Source organism: Pygocentrus nattereri, chromosome 5 (genome assembly GCF_015220715.1).
Source record: "Pygocentrus nattereri isolate fPygNat1 chromosome 5, fPygNat1.pri, whole genome shotgun sequence".
In the NCBI taxonomy this organism is placed as follows: domain Eukaryota; kingdom Metazoa; phylum Chordata; class Actinopteri; order Characiformes; family Serrasalmidae; genus Pygocentrus; species Pygocentrus nattereri.
Window position 1 is genome coordinate 43,150,160 of NC_051215.1, and position 27,258 is coordinate 43,177,417.

General features: G+C 38.3%; 1 protein-coding gene across 3 annotated transcripts in view; it reads right to left on the bottom strand.

The window, feature by feature from the left end:
* Nucleotides 1–15,833: 15,833 nt before the first annotated feature.
* The window catches only part of LOC108426857 (cilia- and flagella-associated protein 46), a 70,820-nt gene continuing 59,395 nt past the window's right edge, over nt 15,834–27,258 (bottom strand). For all 3 annotated transcript variants that reach the window (XM_037538275.1, XM_037538276.1, XM_017696659.2), the window contains exons 51-59: nt 24,343–24,422; nt 23,870–23,930; nt 23,248–23,283; nt 20,135–20,237; nt 19,905–20,017; nt 17,558–17,639; nt 17,228–17,364; nt 16,448–16,546; nt 15,834–16,309 (exon numbers count right to left, since the gene is read on the bottom strand). In XM_037538275.1, the coding sequence (XP_037394172.1) occupies nt 16,209–16,309; nt 16,448–16,546; nt 17,228–17,364; nt 17,558–17,639; nt 19,905–20,017; nt 20,135–20,237; nt 23,248–23,283; nt 23,870–23,930; nt 24,343–24,422 (812 nt within the window). In that variant the 3' untranslated portion in view covers nt 15,834–16,208. The remainder of the gene's footprint in view (nt 16,310–16,447; nt 16,547–17,227; nt 17,365–17,557; nt 17,640–19,904; nt 20,018–20,134; nt 20,238–23,247; nt 23,284–23,869; nt 23,931–24,342; nt 24,423–27,258) is intronic.

Genomic DNA, 27,258 nt, shown 5'->3' on the forward strand with positions numbered 1-27,258 from the left:
CCTTTTGAAACATATGTATATGTACACGGTCACATACACACACAACAACAACAACAAAACTAACCAAAAAAAAACCATAATAACAATGAAGCATAAAATAATTAAACTAATTACTAAATACCGTGTATTAAACAATAACCACCCCTCCCCCATCACCCCACCTCAGCTCAACATGACCAACTCACATATTGCTAGTTTTTTTATACAATATAAAAGGCAACACAAAAACAAGCACACACTCAATCAGGTAGTATCTCCATATTAGTGAAATAGGAAATAAAGGGTTGCCATTTATGGAAAAATTGACCGTACATCCTCTCAACGTATATTTAATTTTTCTCAAGTTAAAAAAAAAGAAATGACGTCCTTGAGCCAACGGGAGATAGAAGGATATTTAATAGACTTCCAATGCAACAATAAGGTGCGTCTTGCAAGTAAGGATGTGAAAGCTATAATATCCTTCTGTGTAGAGTTGTGCTAATGAGGGGTCGGGAATCCCAAATATAGCGATCAGAGGGCAAGGTTGGAGATTCACCCCAAGAACAGTGGACATAGTTGTAAAATAACCATCCCAGGAGCCTTTCAGATCAGGACAAAGAAAAAAACATGTGGCTAAGGTGACAAGGAGAGCCATGGAATCTTAGAGAAATGCACCCTGTATAAGACCTTAAATTGGATAAGTCTGAGACGAGCACAAGAGGTGGTAGATCAAATCCTTTCTATGGCCTGTTCCCAGGATTCCGCATGAATTTGTATTCCCAACTCACTCTCCCATATGCCTTTAAATTTACCAGTTGAGTGGCTACTAAAAGCCAAGATAATGTCATACAGCTTTGAAATAATTCCTCTGTGATGGGGAACAAATGAAAGCATGGTTTCCCACCGCTGTTCTGGAGGTAAAGAGGGGAAATTAGGAAAACACTCAGCCACAAAATTGCGAATTTGAAAATAGTGAAACAAATGAGTAACAGGGAGGCCATATCGAGATGACAAATTGGCGAAACTATCAAAAACACCATCTACATATAAATATTTGAATTGTGTAATACCCTTGTCATACCACACTGAAAATGTTGTGTCCACAAGTGATGGAGGAAATAAATAACTCCTAGCTCATTAATGGTGAGTTACCATGTGTTTCACTTTATTATACTGCTCCTGTTCATGATTAACTACTAGTTCATTAATAGTGAGTTACCATGTGTTTTACTTTATAATACTGTTCCTGATCATGATTAACTCCTGATCAGCATTAACTACTAGTTAATAGTGAGTTTCACTTTATAATACTGTTCCAGATCTTCATTATATCCTTGTTCAGTATTTATGCGTTACCATGTATTTTACTTTATACTGTTCCCAATCATGAGTAACTCCTATTTCATTAATAATAAGTTACCAATGTTTCATTGTATATTGTTCATGATTATCATTAGCTCGTAATGAAAAACAGCAACACCTCATTCATTATCTGACTGACATTAATTAAATGCCCTCGAGAGGACAATAAAGGAGAACTACTGTTCAGAAGAAACACATTGGAGCACATGCTCCTGCAGAAAAGAATGGTGTTTCCTTTTCTAAACATGGGAAGTAAGCAGATTGGTCTACTGAAAACATTTAGCAGTTGTCCCATTTGTAGGCTGATGTGCAAATTGGTTCACACTTCCAAATATGAAGATGTACATGACCCTTTTAAGGTTTCTGATCAAAACAAACAGATGAGGGACACCAGTTAGCACAGTGTGGTGTGATGCCCCCAGCCTTCTCGGAGCATGCCTGTTTCTATGAATAGAAATGGCGGGTATAATTATTTATATTGAAGAGCCTGCACGCTGTGTAATGTATTTCACTACTGTTGGTAGTGTTGGAATACACTACATCAGTTAATAGTTTAACAAGAACCTTGTCAGACTCAGATAGTGAGCAGTTAATGTAGAATTGAGTGGTCATTTCAAGATTCAAGAGTTTTATAGTCATATGCACAGCAGAACAGGCAGTTACACTGTACAATGAAATTCTTACTTTGCTGTTCCTCCATTCACCAAATATAATCTTAAGAGAATAGAAAAAAAGAAAATATAAGAATAAACAATAGTAAAAAAGTAAAAGTAAAAATGGATAGTATGTGCAAAGTTGAAATAAAATTAAAGTTACACATGCGTATGTGCAAATATGTAGAGCAGCTGTTCATAAAGTACATCAAGTAACAGATGTAAACAGCAAACAGTAGTGTTTTGTGAAGTAACAGATGTAAACAGTAGCGCTCTGTGCAGTAACAGATGTAAACAGTAGTGTTTTGTGCAGTAACAGATGTAAACAGTAGTGTTCTGTGCAGTAACAGATGTAAACAGTAGTGTTTTGTGCAGTAACAGATGTAAACAGTAGCGTTTTGTGCAGTAACAGATGTAAACAGTAGCGTTCTGTGCAGTAACAGATGTAAACAGTAGCGCTCTGTGCAGTAACAGATGTAAACAGTAGTGTTTTGTGCAGTAACAGATGTAAACAGTAGTGTTTTGTGCAGTAACAGATGTAAACAGTAGTGTTTTGTGCAGTAACAGATGTAAACAGTAGTGTTTTGTGCAGTAACAGATGTAAACAGTAGTGTTCTGTGCAGTAACAGATGTAAACAGTAGTGTTTTGTGCAGTAACAGATGTAAACAGTAGTGTTTTGTGCAGTAACAGATGTAAACAGTAGTGTTTTGTGCAGTAACAGATGTAAACAGTAGTGTTTTGTGCAGTAACAGATGTAAACAGTAGTGTTTTGTGCAGTAACAGATGTAAACAGTAGTGTTCTGTGCAGTAACAGATGTAAACAGTAGTGTTTTGTGCAGTAACAGATGTAAACAGTAGTGTTTTGTGCAGTAACAGATGTAAACAGTAGTGTTCTAACAGCAGCAGTACAGCGTATGTAAGGTGCAGTTTTTGAGTTCAAGGTTGGCCAAAGTTAAACCAGTTCAGAACAGGAGCGGGGAGGAGGTAGTGAGTGAGGTATTCACCAGCGTGATGGCCTGTGAATAGAAACTGTTGATCAGTCTTGTAGTCCTGGACTTCACAGTCCTGTAGCATATGCCTGAAGGTAGGAGTGTGAAGAGTCTGTACTGGGGGTGTGTACTGGCCCTGATGATGTTGTGGGCCCTCCTGATGACCCTGTTGTGATAAATGTCCTGTAGTGAGGAGAAGGCTGCTCCTGAGATGGACTGTGCAGTTTTGATCACATGCTGGAGAGCCTTTCTGTCCTGAGCAGTGCAGTTTCCATACCAGACCGTGATGGAGCTGGTAAGAACACTCTCAATCGTACTCCTGTAGAAGGTGCTGAGAATTTTGGCTGGCATGCCAAATTTTCTCAGTGTTCTCAGAAAATACAATCGCTGCTGGGACTTCCTGATGATGAAGTGTGTGTTGTGAGACCAGGTGAGATCCTCACTGATATGGATGCTGAGGAATTTGAAGGTTATCACCCTCTCCACCCCAGTCTCACCCAATGTACAGGGGTGTGTGCAGCTCCTGCTTCCTCCTTGGATCAACAATCATTTCCTTAGTCTTGTCTGCATTCAAGGAAAGATTGTTGTCATGACACCAGGCCACCAGCTCAGCCATCTCCTTCCTGTATGCTGTCTCGTCCCCACCGGTGATCAGTCCAATGACTGTAGTATCATCTGCAAACTTGATGATGCTGGTTTTGTTCTGGGAGGCCACACAGTCATAAGTGACGAGTGTGTACAGAAGGGGGCTCAGCACACAGCCCTGGGGGACCCCTGTGCTCACTGTTCTTGTGCTGGATGTGCGGCTGCCGACTCTGACTGACTGGGGTCTGTCTGATAGAAAGTTCAGCACCCAGTTACAGAGGGCGGGTGTCAGTCCGAGGGTGAGGAGCTTTTCTGAGAGGTTGTGTGGGATGACCATGTTAAATGCTGAGCTGTAGTCAATGAAGAGCATTCTGATATATGTGTCCTTGCCCTCCAGGTGTGTGAGGGCTATGCGGAGGGCAGTGGTCACTGCGTCATCTGTGGACCTGTTCTGTCGGTATGCAAACTAAGGCGGGTCTATGGTGTGTGGGATGGGCTCCTGGATGTGAGTCATGACTATTCTCTCAAAGCACTTCATCATGATTGGGGTGAGTGCAACAGGGCAATAGTCGTTTAGGCAGGTCACAATGCTTTTCTTTGGGAGGGGTACGATGGTGGTGGACTTGGATGGCACAAAATCTCGCATGAGGGACAGATTGAAAATGTCCACAAACACATCAGCCAGTTCTAATGAGCAAACCCTGAGTGCACGCCCGGGATGTTGTCTGGGCCGGCTGCTCTCTGTAGGTTTATTCTCTTCAAGGTCCTGCACACACCCACTGATGTCACAGTGAGTGATGTGTTCTGTGTGGACATAATGTCTCTCAGTTGGCCAGGGTTGAGGGCCTTGAAGAAAACTCATTTAGTTCATCAGGTAGTGTAGTGTGGCTGGTTGTGAACACCCTGCTCATCTGTTGGTAGTTGGTGATGTGCTGTCCTTGCCACTGCGGTGGTGTAGTAGCCCTCCAACTTCAGCCTGTACTGTCTCTTGGCCTCTCTGATAGATCTACACAGGTCATATCAGTCGAGCCCACTGTCCAGCTTCGAGTTCACAGCTATCTGCTCTGATTAAGCAGGCAGCGGTGCTTTAATAATCTGGTGTAGTCATGAGCAAATGGAATATTTTCAGGTAATAGGTCATGTTCTTGGCCGCACCAGAATGTTTAAAGAAGACAAAATCTATCATTGAGGAGGACATGCAGCAAAACCAAAGGTTACAAGTTCTCTCTGATCATTTGTAGCTCCACATCCTCATTAGAAAAGGCATGGGATTTACATGTATTCGTTTAGCAGAAGCTGTTATCAAGAGCAGTTTAATTTGTATGGCGGTTAGTAAAACAACAAAGTCCTGGGTAGACGGCCTACCTTTACTTAGGAAGCCCTTCCTCAAGTCGAGACAGTTTCAGTATTATACTGTCAGGAATTCAGACATTACACACTCCACAGCAGTGACATAAGTAAGATATGAGCTCCAATTTCCAGAATGCCTATATAACCTAAGCAGACACACAAAAAATGATATCTTGGCAACTAAAAAACATTTTAAGACTAATTAAAACAGCTACTATTTCTCATTATGAGATCGTTGTAAAAATATTAAGATTTTTCAACTGATTTCGACATGTTTTTTACTTGGTTTAAGCTATTTCATCTAGAGATAATCTGACTGGTAGCTCATTTTGCTTGTTTTATGAAATAATGCTGGAAACAAGCAAACCTTTCTTCCATTCACTAAAATGCCTTAAAATCAATAAAAATGTTTAGATGTGAGGTAAATAATGTTAAATAAAGGTAAATAAAACTCTTACAACAATCTCATAATGAGAAATGTTATATATATATATATATATATATATATATATATATATATATATATGTATATAAAATTTATAATAATTAATCATAATCTAATTTCTGCAGTTATCTGATTATTCAAATGATCATATAAAAAGCATATTCAGATTTCTTAGATCCGGGTCAAGTGTAGAAATCTGATTAACAATTTCAATAAGGAGAGCTCAGTAATCAGCACAGTAATCAGTGCATGTATACTCTGGATTTTTTAGTGCAAAACAGACAGCAGTACCGGAAATAAGTAAGCAGCAATGCTGCACAATGGCAACAAAACACTTTTGGACCAACTGCATGCTTGAAGAAATGAAGAATTTAAATCTTCTAGATGATGTATATTAATTTTTTCAAGTAAAGTTGTGCAATGTTTTTTTTTTTTAATCCAAGTTTTTGAGTGTGAAGTTTGAGTTTTACGTTATGTTTACATCATGTCTTCTGTGAGCTTATTGGTCTGTTGAAAAGGAGAAATCCGATTAAAGCTTAACTCATGTATACCTGGAGTTTTCCCACTATCTGATTACTTGAGTGCATGTAAACACATTGATTGGATCACTGACAAAATCTGATTTTATGCAGTTATCAGATTATGAAATGCATGTAAAAGCATGATTTCAAGATATATTTTGCAGTGCAGAAGTTACTATTACAAGCCCACAGTGCAGAAGCTCTGGATCTGACAGGGCAGGGCTCAGCCTCCCTGACCTGGTCAAGGCCTTCTCAAGTCTGCTTTTCCTTATTGATGGACAGACCTGAAGTTTCATATAAAACCTTCCAAACTGTGGGTGTGACGGTGGGGTGGTGGATGTAGGTGGGTAACCTCTGCTTGTGAAGCGTCTCCTGGGCCTTTCTCTCTTGGGCCTTCCTGGCTTCAGCTGATGGAAAGTCAGCCGCAGAGCCTGGAGCTCCCTCTCATCTAAAGCAATATAAGCACAGACACCATATTTCTGAGGGCCAACTGAACAGATGTTAAAGGGTTTAGAAGATTTGAGCAAGCAACCACTTTATCACACACAAAGCCAAAAATCAATATCCATTCATGCTGGAATCAACCACAATGAGAAAACATATTTAGGGACAGTAGCCCAGCATTGCAAAAGGCCAAAACAGAGTGAACAAAGTGTGGGCAAAAGACTCATGTTTATGATCATTAGTACACGGAATATAATAATTCATTCATTCATTCCCCCACTTACAGCAGCGTACAAAGTACAGTAGTGCTTGAAAGTTTGTTAACCCTTTAGTATTTTCTATATTTCTGCATAAATATGACCTAAAATATCATCAGATTTTAACACAAGTCCTAAAAGTAGACAAAGAGAACCCAGTTAAACAAATGACACACAAATCTTATACTTGGTCATTTGTTTATTGAGGAAAATGATCCAATATTACATATTTGTAGGTGGCAAAAGTACGTGAACCTTTGCTTTCTGTGGTGTGGTGTGACCCCCCTGTGCAGCAATAACTGCAACTAAACGTTTCCGGTAACTCTTGATCAGTCCTGCACACTGGCTTGGAGGAATTTTACCCCATTCCTCCATACAGAACAGCTTTAACTCTGGGATGTTGGTGGGTGTCCTCACATTAACTGCTCGCTTCACGTCCTTCCACAACATTACGATTAAGATCAGGACTTTGACTTAGACATTCCAAAACATTAACTTTATTCTTCTTTAACCATTCTTTGGTAGAACGACTTGTGTGCTTAGGGTCATTGTCTTGCTGCATGACCCACCTTCTCTTGAGATTCAGTTCATGGACAGATGTCCTGACATTTTCCTTTAGAATTCTCTGATATAATTCAGAATTCATTGTTCCATCAATGATGGCAAGCCGTCTTGGCCCAGATGCAGCAAAACAGGCCCAAACCGTGATACTACCACCACCATGTTTCACAGATGGGATAAGGTTCTTATGCAGGAATGCAGTGCTTTCCTTTCTCCAAACATAATGCTTTTTATTTAAACCAAAAAAAATCTATTTTGGTCTCATCCATCCACAAAACATTCTTCCAATAGCCTTCTGGCTTGTCCACGTGATCTTTAGCAAACTGCAGACGAGCAGCAATGTTCTATTTGGAGAGCAGTGGCTTTCTCCTTGCAACCCTTCCATGCACACCATAGTTGTTCAGTGTTCTCCTGATGGTGGACTCATGAACATCAGCCAATGTGAGAGAGGCCTTCAGTTGCTTAGAAGTTACCCTGGGGTCCTTTGTGACCTCGCCGACTATTACACTCCTTGCTCTTGAAGTGATCTTTGTTGGTCGACCACTCCTGGGGAGGGAAACAATGGTCTTGAATTTGTACACAATCTGTCTGACTGTGGATTAGTGGAGTCCAAACTCTTTAGAGATGGTTTTGTAACCTTTTCCAGCCTGAGGAGCATCAACAACTCTTCTTCTGAGGTTCTCAGAAATCTCCTTTGTTCGGGCCATGATACCCTTCCATAAACATGTTGTGAATATCAGACTTTGATAGATCCCTGTTCTTTAAATAAAACAGGGTGTCCACTCACACCTAATTGTCATCCTATTGATTGAAAACACCTGACTCTAATTTCACCTTCAAATTAATTGTTAATCCTACTTTTGCCACTCACAAATATGTAACATTGGATCATTTTCCTCAATAAACAAATGACCAAGTATAGTATTTTTGTGTCATTTGTGTAACTGGGTACTCTTTATCTACTTTTAGGACTTGAATCTGATCATGTTTTAGGTCAAATTTATGCAGCGTAACGGGGAGCGAGGAGGCGGACGCATATGTGGAGATTTATTAAGGGCAAATCCAGGGTCAACGTCGTAACAGTCCAGGTTCAAGTAACCAATACGGAGAGATCGGGGGGCAGACATAACAGACACCAGAATGCAACAGAACAAGCAGAACATACAACACAGCAAATAACAAACAAAGATTCAAGCAACAAAGACCAGCAAACACAAGAGGCAAACTCAGTGCTTAAATACACAGGGATATCGAGGGTGGAGGAGCCAACCGTGGCATGCAGAAATATAGAAAATTCTAAAGGGTTCACAAACTTTCAAGCACCACTGCATTTGACTTGAAACTAAAGAAAGCACGTCAAGCAATTTATCTATTGAAAATTGGTGACTAACAAAAATTATGAAGAACAGTCATAAATCAAAACTGTATGAATTCCACAGTGATTACAAATCCAGGCTATATAACTATTTTCATTATCTCTGTAATGAAAGTCATGATTAACATGCCTTTGATGCAGATTAAATTTGTTCATTATTTATTGTAACAGGAGTTATTTTAGTCTTGGGTGAGCATGTGTGGGGTAACATAACACTTCATTGTAGAATCTCGTGCTCACAGATGGCCCTTAATTCATGTTGTACTCCCATGTGGAGCCATGGCATTGATTTAAGCTTTAATTTCTAAATGAATGCAGAATAGACTGTGAAAGTGACCTAATGGGGTGTAATGATTCATTTGGCGTAGATTACACTGCAGTCCTGTTTTTCATCTTATCTGCTGCAACAACAATCTGCTATGACTGGTCAGAAGCTGCAAGGTCATGAAAACGCGAAGTTGGATGGGTGATAGCCCTCTGCTGTGATGCGGACTATAAAGAGGAGGTGTTATCGAGGACTCATTGGAATGCTTGTGAAAACTCCTGGTAGTAAAAATTGGACATCCAATTTAAGGGGAAAAAAACTGCAAGACTGGGGATTTGGCCAAAGTATGTTTGCACTTTTCTCATTACACATTAGAGTTACAGTTACAGCTTCTGGGAGTATTCTAAAACTGTAGTGACTATTTTCTCACATCCTTGACTGTTAAAACATCTTCCAAAACTCCTGTAGCGAAGGGAATACTGAAATCTAAATAGCGACAACAAAAACAACTTAAAAGTGCCATACAATGCATTTATGATTTAGCCCTAGAATGAAAGAAGCTGTTTTCCCTCTTTTGGTGGGCTCATGAATAATTTGATAATTTGATGAGCAGCGCACCTTGGTGGCTTACACAGAAGCAATATTTCGAAATAGACACAGACAGGAAAATAAAATGAACCTCTGTGGAAATAAGCTAGGTCGTCATACTATTTAGTTAGATATGCTAGTCACTTGGAGCTTGCTTATCTATACTGGGTGCATGCTTTTGTTCTCGACAACAACTCAAAGTAAATGAAAATTGTTAGCTCTCTATGAAGCTTTCGATTGAAGATAACCTGTAAGTTGTGATGCTAATAAAGTTGGAACTGCCCCTCAGTGTGAAATGCTGAACGAAGCCTTCTCAATATTATCTAAGGTTTGATAAACCTTTGTTAAACACGTGGAAGCTGAAGTTGGCATCGTATTCTCTAGCTTATTTTGTAAATTTCCCGTTTCACCTAAACTGGTTCCGCAGTTACATTCTGGCAGCTGTACAGGCTGTAGAATTTCAGGTAAAACAGAACATTCGATTAAGAAGTTGGCCAGCAGGAATTCAACTTCAGCCTCATTTAAAGATAAACATCAACCATCCACGTTGACAGTTTGGTTCCTTGGGAAGGGAATGAAAATACCAACATCCCCTTCACAGCCTGAAACATTTCTGCATATAGTCTGGCATTTTCACTGGCGTTGCTCACTCGCTGTTTCGTTCTTCACAATACCTAGTGGACTAGAACATAGGCTGGTGTATGTACATTTTGGGGGTGTAAATATTAATGAGTCAAGACTGAAGTATAATGATTGAGCATTCTGGAACTGGCATGATTTACCATGCTCTCTTGCAAATGTGAAATTTGTATCTGAAGGAGGAGACAACAGTTTTTGATTCATAGTATGTCAGTTTCATGTACCACACTCTCCTTATTCAACTACGCAACTGTAAATACAGTGTTCTATTTCACATCACCTTTAGTAACATATTCAAATTCTTCGAATTTCATAAATCTGCTACATGATAGCTTTGGTGACATTGTGATTTATTTTTTTCAACCCTTTAACAGCATGATGTTTTCACTTACACTGCAATGTAGAAAGCCAGAAAAGGTTCCAAGACTGTACTACTAGACTGTATGAGGTCATCTTATTTTCCAGTACATCTGTTTCACACTGTTGTATACATAGCGCAGTTATGGTCTTGTTCAGGTCTCTACAATGTATCTACACTGTACAGTAATTTCTGCTCTCTGGAGCCCCCATAACATTCTATTGTCAGCAGTGTACATAATGAGATTACCAATATCAATGTATTGGAACACCACATGTGATTCTGTCATGTGATATAAAATGTCTTTATAGACATGACATAAATGTAGGTACATTCCTGTGTCAAATGTCAAACGGTTTCTCGGACACTGCATTACGTATCCATGTAGAAAACCACTCTAGGCTATGTGTTACTACAATAAACAACAAAACAGTCCATTCCAGGGCCAAGTGATGCACTTATACCATGGCAACTTGCCATGAGTTATACCTTTTTTGCAAAGAATATTTTATCTAAGTTTATCATATAACCTTGTCAATTCATTCTTTATTATTTAATTGCATCATGTCTACAAAACTAGGTAGGGCTTGTGCAAGACCATAGCAACTATACTCACCAAGCACTTTATTAGCAACAACTGTACACCTACTCATTCATGCAATCACGTGCAGTGCATAAAATTCTGCAGATATGGGCCAGCAGCTTTAGGTAATGTTCACATCAGCCATCAGAATGGGGGATAAAAGTTGAGGCCCCAGCAGACAGCCTCCCCGAGACTGGATAGTTGACGACTAGAAAAACTGAGCCTGGTTTGATGAATCTTGACTTCTGCTGAGCCACACAGACTTTGGTGCCAAAAAACATAAATCCACGAACCCAAATGCCTTGTGTCAAACGTCCAGGCTGGTGGAGGTGATGTAAAGGTGTGGGGAATGTTTTGTAAAGGTGTTTGGGCCAGTTAATACCAATCAGTCATCGCTTAAATGCCATAACCTATGTGACTATTGTTACTGACCATGTGCATCCCTTTATGGCCACAATTTACTCATCTTCTAATGGCTACTTCCAGCATGATAATGAATCATCACAAAGCTAAAGTTGTCTCAAATTGTCTCAAACATGAACATGCCAATGAGTTCAGTGTTCTTCAGTGGCCTTACCAGCCACTGGATCCAAATCAATAGAACACCTTTTAGATGTGATAAAACGGGAGATTTGGAATATAAAACCGCACCTGAAATATCTGCACGAATTGCATAACATAATCATGTGAACATGGACCAGAATCTCAAAGGAAGGTTGAGAATGACACAAAGAATTGAGGCTACTTTTGTAGCAAAGGGAGCCCTATCTAGTATTGGCATAGTGTTTTTAATAGTGCTTCGTGTGTGTAAAAATGGCTAGCAAGAAATGGAACTAAAAAACAGTCCAAATTTTGAAATATTAGCTTTAGTAATTTCATTTAAATTCTAGTTTGTAATCACATTCACTTTGTTTTAATGGTTACTTATAAGTTTAAGTCTTGATTTAAATATGCACCGAGGGATTAAGATTTCACAGAAATGCATGTAAATGCCTGAACATTACAAATCAGTTGTACTTGTTGAGCATTTCTTCTAAACACACGTCCATTAATATATGGTTTGTTTCCTCTTTGCTGCTATAACAGCATCCACTCTTCTAGGTAGACTTTCCTTTACATTTTGAAACATGGTGGTCAGAACTTACTTCTATTATAAGAGCATTAGTGAGGTCAGGCACTGACGCTGGGCAATAAGCCTGGCTCAGTCAGCATTGCAATTCATCACAAAGACATATGATTGGGTTGACGTCAGTTCTCTGAACAGGCTGGTCAAGTTGTTCCATGTCAAACGCGGCCAACAATTTCTTCAAACAAACTCCATAGGCCTTAAGAGACCTGAAAAACAGTCCCAGACCATTATTCCTCCTATGTCAAATTTTATAGTTGGGACTACGCTTTCAGGCAGACAGGATTCTCCTGTCATCTGCAGATTCAACCTTGCTCCAGAGAATACACTTCCACTTCTCCAGAGTCAAATGCACAATAACAGCCCTTCTACTGCCATCATGTGTCTATGGAGACGGTATGATTGATTTCACGCAACCTTTAGCAATGAGTGTGGCTGAAATAGCCAAACACACTTATACGAAGGAGTGTTCACATTCTTTTGGCCATGTAGTGTATAAGGACTACAGATTAGAACTAGATGTGTATTTCCTGAAGGAACTGCAAGAGTGCTTGAAAAGAGCTGCAGTGTGTGTGCGTTTGTGTGTGTTTCTTTGTAGGTGAACAACACCTCCTTAGGTATGTGTTGGTTTGTGTGTGTCTGTGTGGTGTGTGTAGAGAGGGAGAGATGTATGTGTTTGAGGGGGGAGGGGGGATGGGGTCATTCAAATGAACTCACTCTGTTATTATGCAGCTCTTAGTGGAGAAGCCTTGTTTGAGTTCGATTTGCACCTTCTGAACAAACAGTCATCGCTTAACCGGATAGATGGTGTAAGATAAGACCCCTTGAGGATTATTTTGGTGTAATGTGTGTATTGAAAAGAAAATGTCTGAGTTATTACAAATTAAATACAGAAAATCTTGAAATAAGCAGATTCTGATTTTGAGAAATTTACATGTGAGTGAATGGGGCAGTTTTCTGTGCCTAGTGCCAAACAAATGCTCATAACTCTAAAGCTAATTGATAAAATGATGAGATATTTGGAGGTTTCAGAAAGGACAAGTTTCTCATTTTACCATTTAAAACTGAAATGGAGGTGAAAGTTTAAGGATTTTAAAGCAGATTCCCTGCGTGAGCAGCTGTGTCTATGAGACTGAGTGGCCTGCTGTGACATCATCAATGTCAGTTAGAATTTGAAGTTCTGAACATTCCGCCATTCATTCTTATGGGAGGTTTTTAATTTTTAAACTTAATTTTATTAAAAACTACCAATCAGATTGACTCTAAAAATACACAGCACAAGTATAGCGCCTACACCTTCGAAACTCAGTCTGTACGTTAAGCAGTTCAGGCTGTATTAATCACAGAAAAGTGTGGAAGAAGAATAAGAAGTAGTATGAGAGATAACAATAGAGCGCTTTTTCAAGCACTCTAATAAGGGCATTTGTTTTCCAACTGTAACTGCCTTGCAGACGACTGTGTGGTTGTTTTCAGAGCTGAATCAACTTCTTTTTGACCAAATCAGAACAAAGAATTCAGTCATTGCATGGTGTAGTCTAAAGTGCACAAATACAACATTAATCAGTCACAGCAAAGCACCTTATGGTTACCAAATGGTTACAGGCTATAAACAGTTCTGATAAGCATTGTTACTTAAATAACAATGCATTATGTATGTGGATAACAATGCATTCCACTCACTGACAAAATATTCAAGGTTTGATAAAAAAATGTTAGTATAGTCTTTCCATGAATGTACGTAGAATTATAATCAGGACTGAACAAAATACCTTAAAAAAGTAATGATGGCTGAAAGCTGATTACACTGTCCTAAATGAATTGAGTAATGTATTCTATTACAACGCACAAAAAGTAACAGTCAGAATACATTTAAAATACATTTTAGAATACATCTTGATAAGGCATACGAGAAAAATGTTTTTTCTTTTAATTAACTCCTCTGTTACTGGTGGGCAGTTTTCTTTTTGTAATTCTGTTTCATTAAAAGGTCTACTGCTGCTTCCATAATTCCCTCAGCAGGAGTCCAGCACAACAAGGACGCTAAGCTTATCACTCGCAAACATGTCCACCTCTGAGGAGATTATTAGTGTGATCATCTCTTAATGAGCTCAGTAACACTGAAATTAATAAATGATCACATTGATATATCAGTTTGCTGAAGTATTAGCAGGAGCTTCTGTATTTGTAACGACGCCATTAATTGAGGTCCTCTTTAGAATTCACCCAACAAGCATGTTGGCCACATACTAACAATAAATTAATTAATTAGTTAATAAACAAGCATTGATAGTGTTTCTTTTGCAGATTGTATGTTTTATTTAGGGAGTAAGTATTCTGAAAGTAAGTATTCTTCTAAAAATGTAAAAAATGTAACTTGGACTGAGTACAGGTATTTAATTTCTGTATTCTGAATCCTTGTATTTCATCACATCCCAATCCTGACTATAATGTAACTACTATTAAGGATACGGGTAAGCATCTATTCAGACCTGTATATCTACATTAGCCCTTACAGAACAGAGCTAAATTAATGCTTACGTGGTGCAAGCTAGCCAATACTGTACTGCAGGTTACCTTCAGTAATGTTTTGGGTCTCCTTCTTGTGCCTCCTGCCCTTTGCATGACTGCTCTTTCTGGGAGCCCCTTAAAAACATATCAAACACTTTCATACTTCAAACTGGCACAGCTTACCTAAAGCTCTTCCTTTAGATATTAATGAATTCCACACAGTCTTTGAAAGCCAGAGGTCGATGCCTTCCTAAAGAAAAAAAAATGATCCGCCCCACCACAAGCCAGAGGATTTTGTGGATGGAAATGTGTGTCCCAATTACAAGTCTTTTGATTAAAAATGAGTTGAATTTACTGAGAAACAGAGGATTAGAGGATTAGAGGTAATATTCTTATTACGCTGCATATTCTGATAAACACATCCCTCTAAATTAACATTAATAATCAACCCTAACCAGGCTCTGTTTAGTTGAATGAATCACTGATTGCTGTGAAGCAGTTTGCTTCAAGGCCTAATAACCACACACACTGTTTGTTAAAATTAGAATCCATTGCAAGGTTTGATCACTCGAACACTTATACACTGCACATAAGCATAATTGTTATACTGCAGCTCTTACCTAATGACTTGCTTTCTGATGGGTTTTCACAACTCTGACTCCGTCCTGTACTCTCTGCTTTGCTTTGGGAAACTCTTCATGTTTGCATTCTTCTGTGATAAGAGCTCAGTCTCTGGAGCTAGTCTCTATGCAATCATAGCATTACAGAGACGAGACAAGGTGACCCATAGATACAAGATAAGACCTGAGCACAAGGCAACAAGCCTGTGCTCAAAAGCAGAGGAGGGCCTATAATACCGGTCACTAGCATTTACCTGCCTCTCACACACACACACACACACACACACACACACACACACACACACACACACACACACACACACACCTCAAATACGTACAATTCAAAATCGATAGGAATTACTGTGTCAGTTGAGGCTGTATGATATAGAGAGGTACAGAGATGGTAACCCACATACTGACACATACTGCCATGAAACAAGCACGAAACAATATGTTAGTCTATTAAAAGAAAATGTGTAAGTCTGCATGCCTCCACACCCACCTTTAAAACAGTAATATACCCATTTGCTTTTACAAAAATGCTGTAAACCCTTCTAGAAGCTTAAGTAAACACACTTGTGATTCTGTTTAATAGAACAGGGATCAACTCAAATGCAGTCCAGCTTTGACATGGCCATGGCTTTAAAATCTACTTTATTAAATTATTTGCTGAATGTTCCATAAGCTCAAACACTCTCCCAGAAACCTTTTGGGTAGGCTGTAGGTGACTGAAATAAACTTTTTCATCTCCTCTAAAATGCTCTGAAGCACTGTGGTCAAAGTCTACTGAAAGATTATTTTTTATTGAGAGTAATAAAACAAGTAGATCAAATTTAAAAAAGAAAAAAGTGGAATACAATAATAGTTCTGGAAAAATAATAAAAAGCTCTTATTAGGTACGTGTTTGTGTCAAAGTTTTGAGCCTGGGGCAATAGCATTATTAGACTATTTTCAACATTCCTTGCTGTGTGGAGTTAAATCCTGAACAGCCCCAGAGGGTCAGGTAATGACTAAATTAGGTAGTCCATAGATGATGAAGTTGAGAGAAGAGGGTGAACCGCAGCCTAGTACACTGTCCACATCAATAGGACACATAGCCACTGGGGGAAAGAGAAAAAGGCACATGAGCATTAAAGGATTCATAAACAATAAATAATCAAGACTTTTATTACTAGCTCAGACACACTCATCAACTGAACACTGAACACATTTACACTCAACCACAGAAGCATTCTAACCTCTCTGGCCCAAAGCGTTTACATCTCTTTCAGTAACACTTGCGCTCCTCCTCAAAGTGTGGACAGACTGGCCAGACAGCAGTCCTTTTTTCAAGAGATCTACATAAGAGTGATATACGCACATACAAACACTCATTAAAAAGACACTCCACCAATTTTTCAAAATTCCGGCATAAATAAATCTATATAAAAAATGTAAATCATTCAGAGTGGTTTGGTGCAAAATGCTCTGTTCTAGAAAAACATGCTAAATTTACAGAATTGTTCTGTCTGAAGAGTTTAATACCTCAAAAGGTACATCAAATAATTACATAAAATCATTATGAATATTCTGCCTGATGGCTGAGACATTGTTAAAGACAGTTTTAAGATTTTTGTCTAAAACTAATTTTTTAAACCCATCCATGGGGAGGTACATGTAGAGCATTGTAAGGAAAATAGTCCAAAGAAAATTTATTTTACATATACTATTATTTTACATTATAAACATCACATACAAAAAACTAAGAAAAGATGTAGGTTCACTGATGGACTTTAAATAGCATTAGAATTACACTGCAGACATGACAACCGGTATTTTCTCTGCAACTAACCATTTCACACCAAATCACTCTACATGACTGTTTATATCTCAACCACTGATTCATGCAGAAATTTGCATAAAATATGTATGAATCTGTTTGTGAACTGGGTGTGTTTCTGTAGGTGTGTGAAAGTGTCGGAGTTTCACTATGTTTGTGTGTTGGCATATTTATCTACCCCAACATGTAAAAGACCTACTCTCCATGATGGCTTCCATATTTTGAGCATTAGTCTTCGCGCTGCTGGACCACTGGTTGAGCATTACAGAGTGAACTCCACAGAGAGTGAGCAGATACACACACTGTAATGGAGCCTCCAGAGCCAAGAGGGCCTTACTGCATAGCCGAGGCACAAGGACAGAAACAAAGGGGTGATCAAGCCTGCTAGTGGGCATTTCATCATATTATTATGTTACACCAATTAAGAATGGGGCACGTGTGCTCTATAAGCCTTAAGGAGTTAGTGACGAGATACTTGAAGTTATACTGAAGTTATATTACACAGATGGCACACGGTGCATGGTCTCACCTTTTTTGGACATCCTGTTGAGACTGACGAAGCATACTAGTGTTGTTCTGAACCAGGTCAAAGAGGATAGCCATCTGGCATTCTGTAGAAGAAGTGTATTGTAAACAGGGAGATACAGCACAGGCAACCATGAGCTTGTTTAAACTGCATGACTTTGTACCACACCAAGTTAAAATTCATGCTGAATAACTACAATGACAGTGATGGTATGATCCACACTATAGACTTGCGTTCTTTGCTTTATTCACCCATTTTCACAAAGCTTCTTAGAGAAGGAGTTCTAGTTCAGAATCAGATTCATGTCTTATTTATGATGATCTTATGGACAAGAACAGATCGTAGATCAGTGCTCCTATTTTGGGATGCACTGTCAATATGGTCCATGTTGTCCTACTTTTTTTTAAAACTTAAGGCTACAAGGCTTTGGCTTGCTTGAAAGTTTCTAAAGCCATGTAAAAACAATACTGAATGCAAAGTTGGTAGGCCACATATGATAGTTCATGTAGGAAGATTAGTTGATAATAAAGAACTAATCTGTAGAAAAATTTACAACTGACAAAATCTAGAGGCAAAATTGTCTGTCTACACAGTTTACCACAGTCAGTTAAGGCCTTTATGTTCTGAATGGAGAACAAACAAAACTGCTTGGGAGAGCAGTTCTGCTCTATTCCTCTGTGAACATTCAAAAAACAGCAAATGCTTTTTTTCATGTGGTTTCCATTAAAATAATCAGGCCACAAGCTGCATCATAACCTCTGGGGTGAATGACAACACTTAAAATGTACAATAAGCCCTGTTCTGATTCTAGTGTGACTATCACAAGAGTATATTGCCAAAGGCCAAGAAGAGCCTACCGGGTTACAAGACCAAACAGCTTTGGATTTGTTTAGTTACCCATTGCTTGTTGTTCACATACACAGATCCCTTCCAAAATGGAGAGGAAAGCACACTTTTCTGATGAGATATTTCTGTTAATTCGTCTGGGATCTTCTGTTTTCACTAAGTATATTTTATATACACACACACACACACACACACACACACACACACACACACACACACACACATATATATATATATATATATATATATATATATATATATATGTGTGTGTGTGTGTGTGTGTGTGTGTGTGTGTGTGTGTGTGTGTGATATGTGTGTGTGATATGTGTGTGTGTGTGTGATGTGTGTGTGAAAAATGATGCAACTATGTTAGATGAACCCACTAAAAGTCATGCTTTCACTCAGCTCAACTTCCAGAAATCTGCATCTGTGTAACTTGCATATTAAAAAACCTCACAAAAGTAAATAATCTACAACAAGACAATAGAAGAGATGACCATTTTATTTTTGTTCTTGGTAATATTCCAATAGCGGATCTCTTGTGAATGCCTCTTGTGTGTTCTCTTCTCTAACTGTCAATATCAACCAAGGCAATATTGAAAAAAATAAAATCCCCTATAAACATTCCTCACAAAATACTTTTGTCAATATCCATCTGAACTGAATGTTTAAGTAAATAAGTTCAGAAATGTCTAAAATGTTCTCTGGTCAAACCTGTTTATCACCTATCTGCATCAACAGATGGTCTTCCACTTGCATGTGGGAAAGTGACAGTATCAATAAGAATTTATTGAGGTTTTCAATAAGTGGTTTTCTAAGACAAGGGTTTTTCTATAGATGCAATCTCAAGGCACATGAATGATTGATGTGCTTAAATAGCTTAATGTCTCCATTTCATACTTATGTAAGTCTGGCAGGCCTGATTCACTTTTAATCAGAAATTTTGATGATGCTATAAACATGGTCCTTGAGATCAATAAATCACTCTGTTGCATAAGAGGAACCACTCCACATACTCTCAGGGCCTGTTCTATCTATAAACTGTAAAACAGAATGTCTCTGTTGTAAAATGACTAAAAAGTTCTGTTTCAAAGCTAAAACATTTCTAAAATTTATTCACTCACAACCACAGTGGGTGAACAGCTCTGTGTCTGTTCCATTTTAAAAAGTTTGTTTGTTCCGTTATCATACAAATACAAAGACATGCTGTGATAGCCAAACGTATGACTTGTTGTTTTGTCTCATTTCTCTGACAAAACAAGAAGCAATAGGCCTTAAAAATATGACTGCTTACAATTTATTAAAATGCATCCAGAATAACTGTTACATCATATGATACAGAAATATGAAAGCATGGGGCAGCTTTTATTTACACTCTGTTAGAACACTTCAGCACTCATTTCACCACAGTAAACATGAGAATTTATAAGGAGTCTGACTTGAAATACAGAGCTAGCATAATCTTTGCAGACTGAAAGAAAAACAGAAGTGTCTGGGCACATACCAGTCAGGTTGAGGGTGACTAGCCTGGCAGGTGAAATGTGGGAGAGAAAGCGCTCTGTGCCATAGAAGATGAAAGAACTGCAGTTTGCCAACAGAGGCTCCAGATCTGCAGGACTGAAAGAGATCACCAGCATCATATAAACCGTTACAGAGAGCAAACATCAGAAAGGTGTGGTAAATTTGGCTAAGTGGATTGTGCATTCTTCTGTGTTGCCAAAGGTAAACCTTCACCTGCAGACATGCTCACTGCCAATGATCCCATCCCAGAGAGGTGTGAACTGCTGAGAGTACATCTCTAGAGTTTTCCTCATTCTCTCTGCTGGACTGCTCCATTCTGCGGGATGGAAAACCCATCAAACAATAGAATGTAATTCCACTTATTCCTGTCACTTACACACTGTATGCATTACTATTCCCATAACAAATGAATGGGAATGTAGCTTATGACACCGATCCAGAGGTGGATTTAGTTTTAACTGCCTGGCTTTTCTTGTTAGCTTGAACCAGCAGCAAATGTGGGCAGGCCTTTTACTCTCAGGACCTGAATTACCCACCTCTGCACAGATCAGTGGTTTTTAATCTTGGTCATGAAGAACCACTGCCTTGTGTAGTTTACTGTTCTCTCAGTGTAACACACAAAGGTCAAATCAGGAAAAGTTTATTAATTTTCTGATGAATAGAATCTGGTAAATGGAAAAAGTAAGGAAGAAATACACAATTAAAGGAGGATTTCACTGCAAAATCGTTCCTGTAAGATCAGGCATTAGAGGCCAGACCTCTAAAGCAACACTAACTAGACATGTACTGTCTTTTATGGAAAGTATTCATTTCATTTGGGGTAACAGTTTCCCAAATCCTCTCTCTACTAAAGCTAAGATCAGCCTAGCACCAACTGCTCTTCAGAAAAGTTTAGCAGTAATGTCCGAGACTAGAAGTGCCCAAGTCCAGGAGACCCAGACCAGATTAAGTATTTTTCAGAATATAAAAATAAAAAGAAAAAATGAAATGATGAAATTTGTTTGTAGTTTGTTGTACTTTCTCTATCATTCTTTATACATGACTCTAGTCCAGCTTTGCACTGTAATGTCTGGAAGTAAATGAGCGTAACATTATTCTCTGTCCCTTTTTCTCTAACATTTATTTAGAATCACTAGCTAAAGTCAACTGCATATTAATCAAACAACACACATACTTTATTATTAATTAAATTTTAAAAAATGTAATAATAGCAACAACATTCTAATCTGCCTTCAGAGGATGTCTGAATTGTCAAACCAACCTCAACCAGCAGTAAATTGTATTTAAATGTGCAAAGAAAGGACTGTTTTATTCTGTATGAAGGTTTTGTTGATATTCAATTTCGATAGATAAAAAAGTTCAGTTTCCAGTTGCCTCAGACTGAGGCACTCGGCTGGTCTCCAGAACAATTTCCAGTCCAGCTTACCCTGAGACTGAGACTCCAAACAATGACGAGACCGTTACAAGACCGAGACTTCTACAAAATCTCTTCAGACCGCATGTGGGCATCAAAGTCAGGTAAGTACAAAATGATTAAATAAAAATGTTTGGGAAATGTTTTTCAAAGGGGAATTATCCATTTAAAATCTCCAAGCCCAAGTGCATGATGGTAGTTGGAAATAGGGAGGGTGGTGTGTTATGGCCACACCCCACTGTTTTTCTAACAGAGCATTAATCATAGTGAGAGGCTGCCTGGGCTCAAACAGCTTTCTGCAGTAAAACCACTGCAGACATCTCACATAAAAGTGCTGCAGACATGGTATTATAAATCCAGCTAGGTGCAGGACTACCACTGTCCTATGACATTTTCAATTACAGCAAGGGCAAGAAGAGGTCAATCAACATAAACATGAGCCCAACTAAATCCATACAAGGCTACTGTTCTATTAGTCATTTAGCTTCTAGTAGTTGTGTTCTTTACAGCCAGTGCTGTCTGATGAGGCAGTCAGGACAGAATGAGATAGCACAAGGATTGCTAAACGAGAAGTGCTTCATATATTCACAATAACAAAGTAAAGGTATATAATTTAATGGAATGGATGACTTCATTTTAATTCCTCAGAGAGTTGTGTTCCATCAAGGCTTGCAAGAGACAAAGAGTCCCTGAGGACTTGGATAAACAATCCAGGCTAGTGGACTAGATCATTTGTGGTTTGCACAAATGGCAGGAGCTATAAGGGAATTCCTCATTAATGGGAACTCAAATCTGTCCTCTGAGTGCAATACAATAAAATATCACGATTAGAGTGAGGTTGTGCTTATAGTTTGAGCCAAACAATGATTTTATAGGTTAGTCAAGCTCTCAAAATAGTATAAAAGCATGCTATCATGTGAGATCCCATAATCATTTTTTAACTCTTGTTCCACCGTTGTGTCAAGAACATTTACTGGACTGTTAGGAGAATCTACAATGCCTTCTTCTCTGATTTACATTGGTTGTTTTGGCCTTTTGGCTCACATTTATGGATATTCTACATACAACATCAAAAATCAATTTTGCTCTTTGCTTTTTGTTTTGAGTATTTACTGTGCTACATGTAATGGACAGTTTCTGTCATTGAACATCATCTCCAAAACCAAAAAAGCCCTATTTCAAGCAGGATTAAGGATATCAGGATCAGGACATGCAACCACACAAAGTTTGGGAGTAGATATAATCGATTTCCATACATTTAAACTCTGGTTATTTCTGCAACATGTAATATTTACACAGCTCATTATATAAAAAGTATGAACATTTTGCTTCAAATGTCCCACTGGAACATCAAAAGGGACATTATGAGCATCCCCATCTATCGGACACATCACCATAAGTCATCATTTCTTAGCCCACAGCACAAGTTCTGTTTATAGTGCTCCAGCAATTCTACAACATGTTACAAATGAGCATAAATTACTGCCAGTGAAACAATTCAGAACACTACTGAGGGATTATGTTAATTTATTTAATCATATCACTTGATCAGTGATCTAGTCATTGTCCCTCAGAAATTACTGTATGTACTGTAGTCATGGGAAGTAAAACACTGAGATACAACTACTAGAACTAATAACACATCATTAACATATATTCAAAAACTTTCTCAGGCATCTACAACACTCTTCACACTTGTGAAGAAGTTTCTCATTCTCACAGCTCCGAAATAGTTAAGGGCACCTCATGAATTTTACATCTTATGAATCTTCTCACTAATGATAAAAGGCTGGCCTGACAGACAAGCTGGACAACCTCTGGGTAGTTGATAGCATTTACATAATATTAGCTCGTATGTAGTTCATACTGGTTCTTAACATATTCACCAAGCAAAACATCTGACTCTACTTACCACAGTCTCCCCCATCATTTTGCGGATCAACAACATCTGAACATGTGTTAAAGAATTTTTAATGGTGGATAAAACTGGAATTCATCTTCATGACCAAACTCAAATTACATATACAGTACAGGCAACCAGTCAGAAACCACCCTTCTTCTATAATTCAGTTCCAGTCAGTGGTCATTAAGTACAAGTTGTTCATTTTGCAGGAGATGTTTCTGAAGAGTTTAAAAATAAGATGACTCACTTGTACATGGAAAGAGAAAGTCAAATGAAAATAAATGAGCAAAGAGGTACTTTTTGAACCTAGCCTCCAAAATTATTAAAGGATATAGTATAAATGGGACTCATAATAATCATGCAAGACCTGGCAGATCACCAAAACTGTCACCATCAGATAAACAGTACTTGAAACTTTCATGAGAAAGGAGAAAATAAAGTCTCGGATTTAAAAAAAATCCACAGGTGTTTCTGTCCATCCATCTACTATGAAAAGACGGCTCAATCAGTCATGAGAGTGCAAAATAAAACTGTAAGAACTGGATAAGCAACATAGGTAAAAGGAAGTTGAAGTATGACATGTCCAAATGACAAAACACTACAGTGAGCTCATAGAAAAGAGTGAGGATACATTTGAAGTTGTGAGTGTCCACTGGGAGAGTGTTTAAAGGTAAGATACGGTTTACTGGGACCTGCATGAGAAAAACCAATGACATTAATTACAAATTCCTCAAAGGCCAGGCATGTACAAAATTTCAACTATGTAGTAAACACACCATCATAGAATTAGCTACACTCTTCAGCATTTGGGAGGAAGCAGAAAGAATGAGTTAGAATCTGAAAAATAAAAAGGGCATCTTGCAGGAAGGTACAGACAAAGGAAAGAGGCAAAGCGCGGGGATTGGTTCATGATGACAGGAAAGAAAAATGACTGGGCACCCAAACACACAGTATCATTAGGAAAAACATATTATGTAACTGATTGAGAGAGGCTGAGTTAAAAGCAGAGGAAGGGTCAGTTAAATAATTGACTGCTGTGAGGACAGGTAAAAGTAATATTCCACTGCTCTATCAGCCGCTGCCAGATTCATTTAGTTGACTCACCACTTTGATGGCTTTGCTTTGATCTCCTTTCCCCTTGGCTGGCTTTCCACCTTTGGTCTCTTTTTTATGGTCACTTTCAACTGTCATCAACAGGAAGTAGTGTTAGAACAGGAAATGACCGTCTGACTGAGGATTTTAAATGACACAGCATTAGCCCTGTCTGAAACCACCAACAACAAACCCCAAATCTATCTTCAGCGCTAAAACAGCAAATGACCTTTAGCATCAGTGGCTAAGTAAAAGTTTGTTTGTTGTTCTGCTGCAGTGCATGCCAGCCATGGCATTCATCTGCAAATTCAACAAAGAGCAGAGAATATTCACACATCAATGAGTGCAAAATTGATGTGGTATGGACTGAGGATGTGGGTGAATAAAGGGGAAAAGAAAAAGAACTTCAAATACTCACAGTGCTTTGAAATAAAACATGAAGGAAAATGCATTGTGTCAACCCAAAACATTTCATTGCTAAAATAAGCTTTTTTATATTCCACACAGTTATTCATCCAGCAATTTCCAAGCAAAATACTGCATTGAATAACAAACAGCCCCTTCGGTGAGCAGCTCTGGGCCCTATGTCTTCCTGACATAATGGTAAACTACAGAAGTCAAAATTATGGTAATGGAGGGAATATGGTATGGAATTCTTTTGTTCCTGAAAGTATTCCTACAGCTGTTCTACTGAAGCAAAACATGTCATGGATGTAAATATGTGCACTTATGTTTGTAAGTCCACACATGTATATGTACATACATAAACACACATCCATTCTCAAAAACCTTGTCATCAGCATTGCCTTTCTGTCTGATCTGCATCAGGTGTTCTCTATTCACTCATGCACTTGACACATTCATTTGAACCTAATTTGTGCTCACTGGGGGTGGTGAGGGGGTGAGGGGGTGGGGAGTTCACTAAATGATCCAACCTTTGGAAAAGCAAGCATGATCACATTTGAATAAAAAAGTACAATATCATTCATTTGAAATTTCAAAGATGCTGGGGCAAAGAAGCTGACTAATCAGCAGGATTCACATTTATTATAAATCTGATGTAAATGCAGATGGTCCTGAGAAAAGAAAATGCTCACCCTAAACAATACAAACATAACATAAAACATAAGCTAACACATTCTCTACAGACACCACAGTCCTGCACATTTTAATGACTGATTACTGTTTATTCACTGAATTTAACATATTGGAAAAAATAAAACCATGTTTAAAACATTTTTTATATTTTAAAAATATCTTTTATGTTCTTTTAATATATTAAACTCAGTAATTTATCAGGAACTGTACACTAAATGAACAGGATGAAATTATTATTAAATTTATTTTATAAATTAATATTTAATGCTCTCTGTATAGGATATTAAAAAAAAAAAACGCTATTTGAACAAGGGTATTTTGGCATATGTATGTACAGCCCCCCCCCTCTTACATCCTTAAGAAATACAAATTTCTCCTGATTGGATGCTTCATTATTCATATAGCCCAACTTTGGACACTGGCATAGTAAAACAGTTAATGTATTTAGCCGGTTATTGGATGATGCTGATAGGGTGATTGATATTTTTCTACCAAGTAAAATGGCTTTGGTACTAAGAGAAAAATCCTCTGCTTTGTGGAAGTGACTATGGGTGGTACTCACAGTTTTGCCTGGGGCCTCTGACTGGCATGTATCAGTCCTGAGTACTGCAGGCCAGTTTCCCCTGTTTCAACAACTTCCCCTGATCCACTTACAGTGCTTAATCATAATATTACCAAACCTTAATTTATTATAAGTGATGAATTACACAGATTAGTTCTATAATCATTCATGGTATAAGAATCCATATTATAAAGTTTTGCTGAAAAGTAAAAGCAGGACTCACAATGACCTAAATGATGCGTTAGCCCGACATATAGAGCTGAAGAAGATAAACGTTTCCCTTGAGCTTCATCAACCCACAGCCTACCAATCACACTGAGCTCACACATCGTCTGAAGTCATGCAGTACAGCACTGTTTGGGTCCCAGATATACTCAGTGACCCAGTTAACAGTTATTTCTCTCTCACTCTCTTACTTTATGATTACATGCAAGATTAAGTTAAAATGTTCAAGGTAATGTAAATGGTGCCAGAATGGAGAGGCCACTCAGTATGTTTCAGATTAAGTGCACTAATAATGCTGTACCCATATCTTTAAAACAAACCTACTCCTTTCTGTAATGCCTTCAATTACGAGTATTTTTTCAATCATTTTTTTCACTTCAATCCTATTTACAGAAAATCATTTCAATTTCTTTTTAATAAATAGGACAAATGTGTGCTTATTTTACCCCAATCTAATAGTACATTTCCCAATTTTCAGCCTTTAATGAGTCAGAGCGTACACTTCGTGGGTAAATGCGGGTGAGGACATTTCATTTTTAATTTGACAATTTACACGCACAAGGGGCACATGAGTTGGAAAGGAATAAATTAATTACCCAAATAAAATTTAAAACCAGTCCTCCAGTCCCCTGTACACAGAGGCACATTTGAATTTTAAAAGAGATTATGAGGATGTAAATCCTGACTGTGCAATTCCTATTAGAGGACTCCCATTAGCATGGCATTTTTATTAGGTGGTTTTGTGAACAAGGTGGTGGGGGGTAGAAAGAGATTAACAGGCTTCAGATGGAAATACCTCAGGATGCATTTAGACTTTCCTAAAATACTTCCTGACTTCTGCCACCCACAGTCATAATGTAAGATGTTCTTTTGCTTGTTCTTAATTCAGTAAAGTCACAGTAAAGACTGAAACTATACAAGTAACTAGCTTCAAACAAATTGGAATCTGTAGGGCATTTCCATTAAGTCTGAGTGTAAATATGACAGCTCTGTCCAAGTGAGAATCCTTCTTCTGTTTAGACAGCAGGGTGAAACCAAGATGT